Source organism: Caenorhabditis briggsae (genome assembly GCF_000004555.2).
Source record: "Caenorhabditis briggsae complete genome, chrIII, whole genome shotgun sequence".
Classification (NCBI taxonomy): domain Eukaryota; kingdom Metazoa; phylum Nematoda; class Chromadorea; order Rhabditida; family Rhabditidae; genus Caenorhabditis; species Caenorhabditis briggsae.
In genome coordinates, this window is record NC_013490.2 from 9,721,970 (window position 1) to 9,734,471 (window position 12,502).

The following is a 12,502-nucleotide window of genomic DNA, read 5'->3' on the forward strand; positions in this document are numbered from 1 at the left end:
ATCATTATGTCAACAATAATTTGTCAGTTGACCAGTACTTGATATCTTTTACAGAAACCGACACATATATGTAGGTCCAAATTTGATGGTTTGGGAGGCGTTCTTAGAGTGTTTACGGTATTTATATATTTCGTTGGTATCCGTTGGTACATAAATATTGAATTATTCGTTTCCAATGAAATATTTTTTGTTTGAAATTATTGTTTGGAACTAATCATTAGGAATATGACCTAGTTTTGATACCTTCAGAAATTTTTAATAAAATTTATTACTATTTGTGATACTAACCAACTAGCCTAACCTTCCCTTAACATGACCTTGACTTCTTGGTCAATGTCAGTAGAACAGGAATGAAGAAGATAAACTCGAATTCCAGAAGATTGTAGAAACCAACAATCCGGAAATCAATATGCTCGTAAGTATTCTTTGTAATGTTTTAGCTTCCACGAATTATGGTTTTTTTTCAGATCGGCCTATTTGTTAATCTCGTCGTGAGACCATTTAGAAGGCTGTTATTTGGATCAGACCCTCCACCGACAACTACAACGGCTCCAATTACTACACTTCCTCCACCTGGAACAACTCTTCCTCCTGTCACGACAGGACCACCACCAACGACTACTACAGAAGCGGGATATACCATCATGATCCTTTTCTTTCTGGGAGTCGTTGCTCTTCTGATTTTTAGTTCCGCTGGCGGCGTGTTTTTCTACATGCAGAACAAAAAGAAACAACAGATTCCACAAGGAGCTGTCGTCGAGGACACAGAGTCTGGAACTACGACTGGTGAGACCTCGGGAACCACTGGAACTACTGGGACAACTGCTAGAAGTACAATGAGAAGCACTACTCGAAGCACCACAAAAAGTACCACTGGAACCAAGATGAAGGGAAAGAAGAAGAGAACTTCGTCTACTATGCATTAATTTTGGAAGTTAACTTTACTTGGTTTTTTATGGATTTGAAATAGATTTATTCTGTTCAATGTTTTGAAGAATAAACTTTTTGTATTTTTTGAGCATTCCATTTTTAAAAGTTTTTTTTTTGAAAAATACTTTTAAAGAGCTCAACCACTTTTTGAGCAAAACAGAGTGTTCAAACACATTTCTGTGAAATTTTGAAAATTGTGGCATATTTTTTACTTAACATGTAAAAGATAGCGACCACAGAAATAGGGACGGAGCCTAATTTTTTCCGGGGGTGTTTTGGATGCTTGACTGGCTGTAACTACGGCTCAAAGAAACGGATCGATATGAAAATGCGTTCCCTTATGCAATCAACTATGTAGATTTTGAATATGTGGTTGTTTTTATCTGAAAGTGAACCTGACATGTTGCAGAAGGCCATTAAATCCATTAGTTGTCCATTAGTTCTATTAAATTTTTAATTCTCATTATTAGGGATTTTGTATTTTCAAAGCTAACTTGGGTAAGTTTATAGACTTGTATCAAGAAAAATTGTTTATTAGAGAACCGAACAAATAGATTACATTCAGAAATGTAGATTAAAGTTTCAATCCACAGCAACTACAGTACTAACTTTCTTCACTTTGCTTTTCTTCTTTTTGACTCCAGTGTTCACACTTCTCGTTGTGCTTTTTGTTGTGCTCTTTGATGTCAACCCCACGACGGATCCAGACTCAACTTCTACAGTTCCTGATGATGAGTCTGCCGGTGCACCTGGTGCCACTTTCTTCTTCTTGTTCCTCATGTAGAAAAACACTCCTCCAGCCGAACTGATGATCAGAAGAAGAACAATAATAAAACATACAAGCATGGCGACTATGAAGGATTTTTCGGTGGTAGTTGGTGGTGGAGCAGGAGTTTTTCCAGATGGTGGAGGTGTTACTGGAGCAGAAGTTGGGGCTGGAGACGGTGAGTAGATTATCTCACCGAATGGTGTGACGAAGACCCTGTCAAACCATCGGAACTGAAATTTAAGTTGTTCAAATTCTGAATGGTGGACATGAAGAACTTACAAACCAGAAACCCATGTTTATTTGAAATTCAGAAGAATAGTATAAATCGTGTTTTGAAGTTTGGCTTGAAAAAGTTCGAGTTACATCCTCTGGTCACCGGGGTCATGAAATCAGAGCAATATTCCAGAAAGTTCATTTTTACAGGTTCAGGTTTCGACACAGACAAAAAATTTGACATAAGCAAAACATCTTCTTTCAGGAGTATCGTAAACATTCTAATGTTGCTACCCAGCATTATAATACCAAAAATATTTTTAGTTGATTTCTTTCTGATCTTGCACAGAAAATGAGATATACGTTCTTAAAGTTGACGGGTTGGATGGCGCTGTATTAGAATGTTTATAGTAATTCTAACAAGCTCTTGTAAGGTTCTAGTTTTTTTAGCAGTCAAAACAAAAGCTTCTGAAATCATAATTCATTATTAAAACAAGTAAAGTTACCAATCAAGTATAAATAATCATAGAAAGTACAAAAAAGAGTTCAACTAGTAGTGGTACCACTTTCTCCAGATTTTGTTTTCTTTCCCTTCGTCTTCTTCTTCTTTTTCTTTGCTTTAGTTTCTCCAGTAGTTGTTCCAGATGTCTCACTTGCGCCGACTGATCCTGATTCCACTGTAACTATAATTGGACTAGCAGCACCTTCAGCTGTGTCCGGCTTCTTCCTTAGACTTTTGATGATGAAGAATATTCCAATGAAACTGATTCCTAAGAAAACGGCGAGAACAACCAGAAATATTATTATGTCGGTTCCAGCAAGTTCAGTTGTTCCATCAATAGCTGCGGATTTTGGAGTGTTCAGAGGACTCGCTGGATTCGCTGGATTATTCGGAGCAATCGGAGAGTTTGCGGGATTCGCACCAGGCGCCGGTGTGGTAGTGGTTGTTGTTGTTGTTGTAGTTGTAGTTGTAGTTGTAGGCGGTGGTGATGGACCACTAAATATGGATCCAACCTCATTGAGACCCGTAACGACTACGTTCTCGACTGCTCCAGTAACCACTGAAACTGCTGCACGCTGGGAAAATTGTCATGATCTTGGCAATCAAACTTTTTAGCCTCTTACCATTTCGCAAAGTTTGTTGAATTCTGCTGACCACTCTTTGAAGATCGGTTTTTATGCTGTGTCTCTGGGGGCATGCTCTGGTCATGGTGGTCAGCAGAACAGGGCAAAAACTGAGGTCTCTAGAGGGGGGGGGGGAATAGTACAAGCCGTAAAACCTATTTTTATTTTTCAAAAAACGGTCCTCCTTTTACAGGGGCCTTCTATTTTTCCTGGTTTCATTACTGAATAATCACATAAGACAACTCGTTTTTTTTAAAGCCGTATTACTCTGGTCTAATTTCAAAGTTTTTGTTGCGGCCGAAAATTCGAGAGCGGGATGAAAATCTGATAACGAAATCGTTAAAGGAGCATTTGAAGGAGCATGGGTATCTTTTTTTAACCGTTCAGAAAGCGATTCTACTAAAGGGGGCACTTTTAATATAGGCTAACACAGATCTTAATTTACTTTTTCTAGACCTGTACTTTGGTCTTTGAGTTTAAGAAAGTCTGCAACACGAAAATGTTTTATTAACGAGTAAAGAATACAAAAAATCTCAATCAGTGAGAGTAATAAAAGTGTCTTCAAGTGATGACTGTGTCAACATGAAATCCTTGACATGCAACTTTTTCGCCAACTTCTCCACCTTCTCGTACTTCCTCGACCATTTATCACCGGGCCTTTTTGGCAGCTCCCATACCAAACTAGTCGTGATATTTGTCAACGCTGTCTTCAGAACAGCCTCTTTCATTTTCTTCTGAACTCCTTTTATGACTCTCTCGCGTTCACTAATTTTCTTGACCATAAGAGTCATTGTGTAGGTGTTTCCATATTGGGATTTGAGATCTTGACTTGTTCCGAGAGCAATCATTTCTCCTTTTCGAAGGATTGCAATTCTGGAGAAATTCTCTTTCTCTACATCTCACCTCAAGCGCCTCAATACATTTTAAGTCAGGAAGAATAGAATCGAACTGGGGACAATATCCAACATACTGAAATACAAATCAATTGCCAAAATTATTCAGAAAACATAATTTACATTATGTTTGACCACATCTTTTCCATCAATGACCGCAGATCCTCCACTTGGAAAACGAAGTCCTGTGAGAATATCAAAAGTGGTCGTTTTTCCGGCTCCATTTGTTCCAAGAAGTCCAAAACATTCATTGTTTCTGACTGTTAGACAAACACCATTCACGGCACGGAAGGTTCCAAATACACGGACAAGATCCTAAAAATTTATAGCGTTTTTCAAAACTATCGTAAACTCTCTAATAGAACGTCATCCCTAACTTTCAACTTTGAACCATTATATCTCGGTTCCTGTGAAAGATGTCAAAAATTGATCAACTAATAAAATGTTAATCATATTATGAGTAATTATAGCTTTTTCATATCCTTTACAGAAACTGAGGAGAAAATTGACTTAAAGGAGGCCCTTTTTTACCGTTTTCACGGTAACTGTCAGTTACTCACCTTAACCACAACCGTACAATTTTTGACTTGGGGTCGATGAACAAGCTGCTCCTCGAGCATTACTGCCTTGCATGGAGCCAGTCTCTGAAAACAGATTTATTAAGCACAAAACCAAGAAGTATATAAGTCACCACAGGTTTCTTCGGAATCGGCTTCTTGGCACTGTGTCTCATATCAAAAATGGCAACTTTTGTGGCTCGATTTTGCATAGCGTATACTGTAACGATTGAAACAAAAGAAGCCAGACCAAGGAAAAAATAAGTCGCGAGCTGAGAAAAAACTGTTTTAGCTAAGTGAAGACTCAGAAAACTAACTTAGGCCATTCCAGTCCCAGATCTTTTTGAACTCAACCATTTGACTAAGCATTCCTTCTGGATCCTTTTTCAGCTCCTCTTCAATTGTTGTCTTGAAAAACCCAAAGAGAAAAGCACTAGGTGGGCAGAGGATGTAGAATATTGGCTGAAAATATTTTCAGCTCACGAGGAGGCACACATCAAAGAGACATACCGTAATAACATTTGAGACTTTAGATTTGATAAAAGATAAAATCATCATAGTCAAAACAATGATTATTCCCAAGACCATTTGGTAGAGAACAAGGAGCGTCGACGCTTTGGCTGGCGATTCAAAGACTAAAGAAGCCACATAGGTGATAGGAAGAATGGCAAGTAAAAGTACGGAGTAGACCAAAATGATTCTAAAATTTTTTTATAGATCATTATGTTTTGGTTCTTCAAACTCACAAAGGAAGGCAGTTCTGGTATCGACCGAACGCCAAAAAGATCAGTATAGTTTCAACACAGAAAATGATAAATATCAAAGAATCCCATAAAATGTTGGCTGACCAGAAGATCATTTTTGACATTCCTGTGAGATGTTGTTGATGGGAAAACTTGCAAATTCTCTCTTCAATCGAAAATTGAACGAATGGAGCAGTGACCAAAGCGAAGCCAAGCATAAGGAAGAAAGGAACAAAGAGGAACATCATGAACTTGTTCTAGAAAGCTTTGAAGATATATTTTTCTATCGAGAGTTTGAAATCTTACGGTGGCTTCTTCTTTACTTGATGTTAGCCATTTCAATTCAACATTGTATGGACCATGTTCGGAATACCAATTGGCGGCGAGTGTGGTTAGAACTGGAGAAGCACGAGTGACCGCATGGTTATAAAAGATTCTGGCTACATTTTCAGATACCATCACAATGAATCCTAGTTTCTCTTTCTGAAAAAAATAAATTTTTATTTTAAAATTAACTACCGTTAATGTTCGCATAGTTATTCGGACTCTATTTTGTACTAGCATGAAATTTGAATAAAGCGTTGTACTGGGTAAACAAACTCGAATATTTCATCAGTAAACTGGCCAAGTTTCAAATCATTTGATCAACTTTGACCTGAATTAACGCTTGTCAAAGTTGCTTCGTCTAATGGAAATCACCATGGTGTGCAAGATAATCATAAAAATACCTTGACTTGAGGTATCGCTTTGAAAATTTCAGTAACTTTGAATCAAACGTAAAATTATATTTCTACCAAGTTTTATTCTTCAAAATTCTTAAGTCTAGAGATATATTCGTTTTTATCAGTGCGGGAAATTGTGCGCCATACTGTATAAGTCCGCCCTATACGTCCACTTTGTAAGCTCAATTATCTCGAATTTATCAACAAATAAAATGTTGATAATTAAAAAACATTTTTTCAGTTGACAAAATTTTGATACTTCTCTTAGAAATTGAGATAATTGAGCTCATTTTTCTTACATAGTACTCTTGCACAAGTTCTTCATGGTCTTTCGCCGCATCGTGTTCTTTCACTGTCAGATGTTTAAACCCTTCTATTTGTGATTTTATCTTATCGTAATGATCCGTTTTTCCAGATCCTTTCATCATGACAACCACCGATTTCGGAAAGATGTTCAAGTCAAGTTTTTCCAATTTCTTGGGTTCTAAAAATTGGAAACATTGTCTAAATACAAAATTTAAACTTACTAGCCGTTTCTTCAACTTTCATGGAATGCAAACCAAATATGACAATAAGAATCGGAATGATGATTTGGAAGAAAAGTTGGTAGATGTTCCGGAGAGTGTAGTAGTACCTTTTGCGAAGCAAGCAAGTGAATTGAGAAGACTGTAGGGCTGTTCCAGTCACTCTTTTGTCTTAAAATTCATTTTGAATGGAAAAATGGTAAAAATAACACTCACTCTTCTTCATTTCCGTTAACATTTCGTAGTTTTTCTCTGCTATTTCCCTCTTATCTTCCAGATTCTTTTCCTTTGCAATCACCAAATCACACTCATCACAAATCCGAATAAAAACTGTTTCCAGAGAACTCAAAGACAATCCTAGAGTTGTGATTTTCAATTTCTTGATTTTTTCTTTCAAAGCACTGGGAAGTTTTTTGATCGGTCCACTTTTGTACTTCTTTTCAATTATTGATTCGAGAACTTTCAGCAGAGGAACCACTTTATTTTTCGCATCCTCTGGAAGTGTCATTTCTATCATCTGTCCTCTTTGGTCTTTCTGAAAATTGAAATTTAACAGAATCCCATCTAAAAATAATTACCAATCGAGAATCCGGAATGATATGGTGGCATATTTCCTTAACAAGTCTCGTTGAATGTTTTCTGTCACTTTTAACATCCAACACCACAGTCAAGACATAACCAGAACCGAATTTCTTCTTCAGGTAGTTCAACGATCCACTAGCAGCCATTTTACCGTACGACATCACGAACACCCAATCTCCTAAACGTTCCGCTTCGTCCATGTAGTGAGTTGTCAGCAGGATTGTTCTGGAAAACAATTATTCTAAATGGATTTCTGAAACTCATTGTCTGAATTTCTGAAACTTTTTACGCTTTCTGGATTTTGAAAAGAAAAATTTGAAATTCCAAAATTTCGAATTCCCTCATTTCTGAACTAAAATTCTCTAAATTATGAGTATCTGAATTTTCCAAATATTAAACTCTAAATTTATCGAATTAATGTGTATCCCAGATTGGGAAATACTGAAACTCTGAATTTCTAAATTCCCGAGTTTCCGTAGACCTTGAAAAAATAAGTCTCTGAGAAAGTAGCAAAACCTCTTTATAAGATTACGGGTACTGTAAGAGCAGGTGAGGAGGTTTAGCCCCGGTGGGACGTAAGTTGGTGTTTAATAATAAATCATAAGTAAATCACCTGTTAACTTTGATCTTTTCAAGCATCATTTGCACATCTTTTCTTGCTCCAGGATCCATTCCAACAGTCGGTTCATCCAGCAGAACAACCTTACTACCTCCGATCATAGCCATACAAACACAAAGTTTTCTTTTCATGCCTCCAGACAAATTTGCAGAATGAGTGCCTGCTTTATCTGCCAACCGGATCGCCTGGAGCAGTTGTTTAGCTTCTCCCAAAAACAAATGAGGTGGTCCTTCTTTCAGAGCATTCACCAGTTCAAGATGTTCCAGAACTGTCAGACGATCGTATAGAGGATTGTATTGGGGACAGAATCCAATGAACTTTCGGGCTTTGTCTTTCTGGCGGACTGCGTCAACTCCAGCAACTTCAATGGATCCTAAACATTTTATGGCTTACTTTCAGTTTTGATTATGTAGACAAACCTGAAGTGGGTAAAGCAACCCCAGAAATCATAGAGAAGGTGGTACTCTTTCCACAACCATTTTGGCCAAGAAGAATGGACACTTGACCACGAATTGCACGAAATGAGAGACCATTCACAGCTCTTTCTCCAGTTGGATAGACTTTGACGACATTGTTCAATTCCACATCGGACACCGCCTTACTTCTCATTTTCACGTTTTCAATACATCCTTCTAGAATCACGTCTTCATCGGACCCGGCCTTCTTTCTACCTTTTCCACCCTGTAACCAGGATATTAATAGAGTTCCTAACAACAATAAACAAACGCTGAATAAATCCTTGATGCCTGACAACTTTCCTCCGTATCGATCGTATAACAATGCGGCTGCAATCATCCAGACAACATCGAAAATCATCATGAGGAAGTAGTATCCAGGTGCAGTTCCCTCAATATAGGTGGTGTCGAATAATGATCCAAACGACAATTTGAAGTTGGCCAACGAATTAATTTGGACTTTTTTCAAAAAATAGTAATACGCATAGTTGATGTTTATGGAGTAGAGAAGACTCAAATCATCTTCGTCTTGGGTCATCGGAAAGAACATTATGATGATCCAGGCGACCAAAGAAGCTAGAAATAAGTAATATTTAAGAACAAAGGTTCTTCAAACCTTCGATTCCACGTTTGGCATTTGTGAAGATGGCAGAGAGGAGAATCGCAAAAGCGATGGCTCCGATGATGTAGAGAATGACACCCATCATCAGTAGGGCAAGGCTTGTGTACTATTATTGGCTCTATTATCTTAAAGTTCAAAAAGTTTTTGCCTACTTTTAGGCCCATGAAATATTTCAATGATCCAATGCATGTGATAATGGACTTGAGGAAAGTGGCAATGAAGTGTTCCAAGTAGAACAACCATCCAGGAAGACCAATTGCAGAGAGATAAGGCTGAAATTTACAATAACTTCCAAAAGAAAATGAAGACCTTCACTTTCACTGTCGACTTCTCTGTCACAACCGTTCGTACTACATTGACTATAGTTACCATCATACTCAATCCAATAATAACATGAAAGTATGGAAGGGCAACCTCTGGAATTTTGACATCTCTCGCTTTTATTTTATTGACCTCTATATTGTCAGATAATCTGTGTTTATCTTTTTTGGGTTTGTCCACCTCTAGGATTGCCTGAATAAAAACGGACGAGAAGAAGTATTTGTCCCCTCTGAAACAGTTAATTTAGTGCTCGTCTAACCTATAGATCTTACTTCATTGACATTGCGTCTTTAAAGTCAGCTACTGGAATTTCACCTACTATCGGAACGAAAACAGTGAAGTCTTTTCCAGAATTGTGCACTATCATGGTTCTTCAAGTATAAAAAATCACAATTTAATGTTTAAACTATCACATACGCTTGCTCACAATCCGCCATTTTTTTGAGCGCGTCGTCTTCGGTGAATTTATATTTAGGATTAACCGAGTCAATGCGACCCATATTATACTCTCCCCAAACTTCATCGCTGCCATTTCTGAAAATTGGACATTGAGCTTAATTTCTTGGTAATTCAAACGGGCGCTATGTTGATTGATGGGGGTGGGCAACCAAAAACTTGAAATATTCTGGAAAAATATTTCAGTAAAAAAAGTGGAAGTTTTGCTGATATTTAGGAACTTCGGTACTTGAATTATTTCCCAGCATATTCAGTTTCTTGTTTTATATTTTCGTAGGCTAAAGTGAGAAATCCGAAAAATGGCTCTATTTGAAAACTTTAGCCCCCCCCCCCCCCCCAACCAGCATAGCGGCTTCAGATGTACCTGAACAATATTTTTGGATCCACTTTTTTCATGTCACAAATTTGGGGTGGAATAAATGCAATAACCGACGTTGCTGAGTAATCGCCTAATTGGTCTATTTCCTTCGTGCCTTTTTGCATTTGATCAGATATCTGAATTTGTGTGAAGTTAACGATAACCATAGTTTTTTCTAGCTCACCGTCTCCATCATACCATTCACAACAAAGAGAATAAATACCGGAAGTAGTAGCTCGAACATGGTCCACACTTTGCTTCGTGTCGCCAGAATTGCATCCTTTTTCAATAGGGCAAGAAGTTTTACCAGCATCTTTTTTCGATGCGGAGACTAATTGAATTTACAAACTGACGATCGGAAGCTCAGGGTGATAATGACCTGACCGACCTTGTGTTGGATGGACGCCTTGATCAGGGATCATCAACCTCTATTGGTCCGATAACCCTTTTTCGTGGTTTTCGAAAAGTTTTTTTTTTTCTACAGAAGAATGAAAATCTTGAGTCAACTATCCGGAATCTGGATTTCGGATCATATTTGTTCAATTATTGGGGTACAAAAAATTGAAACTGTGTCCCACAACGACAACTACAGTAACCTAAAAATATGTGTTTTCTCAGGTGTGATTTTCTCGATGATTTTCGTGCGTTTTTCGTCAATTTTCCGACTTCTTTTCGGGAAAAATTACAGTTCTTTTCCACAGGTCCGATTTTTTATCAAATTGAATACGAATTTCCTTCAAACTTTACATATGCAAAACGGAAAATTTTGAAAACATAAATCTAGAATTCTGGAATTTTGATGAATTTTCAATGATCCCCAAACTAAAACTTCAAAAAAATTGAAAATTTTCCACTTGGAAAAAGTGGAATTTTCAAATTTCTGTGCATTTGTCTCTCAAAAAAGTCTCCAAGCTTAATGAACATTTTTGAATTTTGAGAAATTGGGAAAATATCAAGACATTACTCGGGGTTTCTCGGCAACTTTTTGCAGCACTTCTGCGTACTAGTTTTTACATTTATAGAAAGTTGCCAGACATGACGCAGACAGCTCACAGAATGCTGCAGATATACTGAAAAAGCGACATAGAAAGATTATTTTTATTAAACGACTTGATCACCTTTCTGTAGCACTTTTGCAGCTTCTCTACAGCATTTCCGCAGCCGAGATAGGAGGATCACCTCTCTGCGTCGCTTTCGCAGCACTTTTGTGAGCATTCTGCATCATGCCTGACAACTTTCTATAAATGTTAAAAACTAGGACGCAGAAGTGCTGCAGAAAGTTGCCGAGAAACCCCGAGTAAGAATCTCAAAATACAAGCTTCAAATTTTCACATAATCCAGGTCTCGGTTGTTTGTCATCAGAATTCTGCTGTATCCATGAATTTTATTCGACAATTTTTTTATCGGGAGGTTGTGTAACTGCGCTCAAATCACTGTAATACTACAGTAATATTATCTTTAGTCTCGACGCGAAACTGTTAATTTGAACTGCTGAGTCGCTACTCAGCGGTGCGTGCATCCCTTTGGAGAAAGCGCGCGAAACAATATTTTTTAATGTTCCGGAAAAAAACACCATGATTTGAAATCGTTTTACTTGATTGGAATCACTGTGTATACTTTTATAGGGTGACTGTAGTATTAGAATGCATAAGATTACTGTATTTTTTTAATTCTCTATGTAATATCCGTTATTCCAAGATTGGAAGAGCTCCCCGTCTTCTCACGGCCACGTCAACATCTAAAAAATTACTACTAAATTTTGCTACAGTAGCAAACGTGAGACGAGAACCGAACTACAGAAAAATAAACTTTTATTAATCAGATTTTGAGCAGGAAAAAAGCTCATTAAAAAGTTGGTTGAAAAACGAGTAAAATAAATAGAGCAGTTCGATTACTGCATAGTAGAAGCAGTGGTAGTTGTCTTCTTATTTTTGCTCTTCTTCTTCTTCTTTTTCTTTCCTGCAGCAGTTGTACCAGTTGCTGTACTCACGCAGGAGGTTCCAGTGGTGCCGGTGGTTCCAGTTGTTCCAGTAGTTCCCGATTCCAACTGTTCAGGACTCATGGGTGTATTTACTGCAGCTGCAGCAGCATCCAACTCTTGTTGCTTCGCCTTCTTCTTCTTCATGTAGAAAAATATTCCAGCAGCAGAACAGCACACGAGCAGCAGAAGGAACACGCCAACGATGACGAGGCCCATCGCCATGCGTGCCTCCGTAGTTGTGGACAGCGTAGTCGGTGCCGGTGGTTCAGGAGTGGTTCCAGGAGGTGGGGCCGTTGTCGGTGGTGGTGGCGGCGGTGGAGGTGGTGGCGGTGGAGGTGGCATGATTGTGTTGACGATTTTTGTAGGGACACTCGCGACCCAACGAACAGCATCTCCAAACTGCAAATAAAAGTTCTCAATTGCAAGAAGAAGACTGATTGCAAACTCACAAAGCCCCAGCCCATGTTGAAACTGATGCCTTCTCTGTGAACATCTCTTCCCTTTATAGTGGTTTTGACGGCACTGTATTGGATCCACAGGAACAGAGCAGGTCAGGTTGGTTAGCCATTATTACGGTCACCGCTTGCTCGGTCATGTGAGTTGACGTGATGTTTAGTGAAGACTTTTAAATT

At 38.2% G+C, this 12,502-nt stretch overlaps 5 protein-coding genes across 5 annotated transcripts; 1 reads left to right on the plus strand and 4 right to left on the minus strand.

Annotated features, from left to right (window-relative positions):
• Positions 1-409: 409 nt before the first annotated feature.
• CBG25914 lies at positions 410-926 on the plus strand (the record flags this gene model as incomplete). Its single annotated transcript, XM_045244283.1, has 2 exons — positions 410-415; positions 468-926. The coding sequence occupies 2 exons, from the start codon at positions 410-412 to the stop codon at positions 924-926; spliced, it is 465 nt and encodes a 154-aa protein (XP_045098988.1).
• Positions 927-1,512: 586 nt separating this feature from the next.
• On the minus strand, positions 1,513-1,993 carry CBG25915 (the record flags this gene model as incomplete). Its single annotated transcript, XM_045244284.1, has 2 exons — positions 1,513-1,929; positions 1,979-1,993. The coding sequence occupies 2 exons, from the start codon at positions 1,991-1,993 to the stop codon at positions 1,513-1,515; spliced, it is 432 nt and encodes a 143-aa protein (XP_045098989.1).
• Positions 1,994-2,458: 465 nt separating this feature from the next.
• Positions 2,459-3,040, minus strand: CBG25916 (the record flags this gene model as incomplete). Its single annotated transcript, XM_045244285.1, has 2 exons — positions 2,459-2,989; positions 3,038-3,040. The coding sequence occupies 2 exons, from the start codon at positions 3,038-3,040 to the stop codon at positions 2,459-2,461; spliced, it is 534 nt and encodes a 177-aa protein (XP_045098990.1).
• Positions 3,041-3,570: 530 nt separating this feature from the next.
• CBG10112 lies at positions 3,571-10,202 on the minus strand (the record flags this gene model as incomplete). Its single annotated transcript, XM_045244288.1, is given in 22 exon segments — positions 3,571-3,927; positions 3,941-4,006; positions 4,045-4,245; positions 4,491-4,574; positions 4,622-4,759; positions 4,842-4,949; positions 4,998-5,187; positions 5,234-5,487; positions 5,537-5,713; positions 6,252-6,436; positions 6,480-6,647; positions 6,693-7,011; positions 7,055-7,283; positions 7,672-8,050; positions 8,097-8,708; positions 8,749-8,860; positions 8,907-9,026; positions 9,070-9,304; positions 9,348-9,446; positions 9,493-9,609; positions 9,896-10,026; positions 10,074-10,202. 22 exon segments carry the CDS (start codon positions 10,200-10,202, stop codon positions 3,571-3,573), a joined length of 4,410 nt encoding a protein of 1,469 aa, XP_045094204.1.
• Positions 10,203-11,780: 1,578 nt separating this feature from the next.
• On the minus strand, positions 11,781-12,334 carry CBG10113 (the record flags this gene model as incomplete). Its single annotated transcript, XM_002641723.1, has 2 exons — positions 11,781-12,269; positions 12,320-12,334. The coding sequence occupies 2 exons, from the start codon at positions 12,332-12,334 to the stop codon at positions 11,781-11,783; spliced, it is 504 nt and encodes a 167-aa protein (XP_002641769.1).
• Positions 12,335-12,502: the final 168 nt, after the last annotated feature.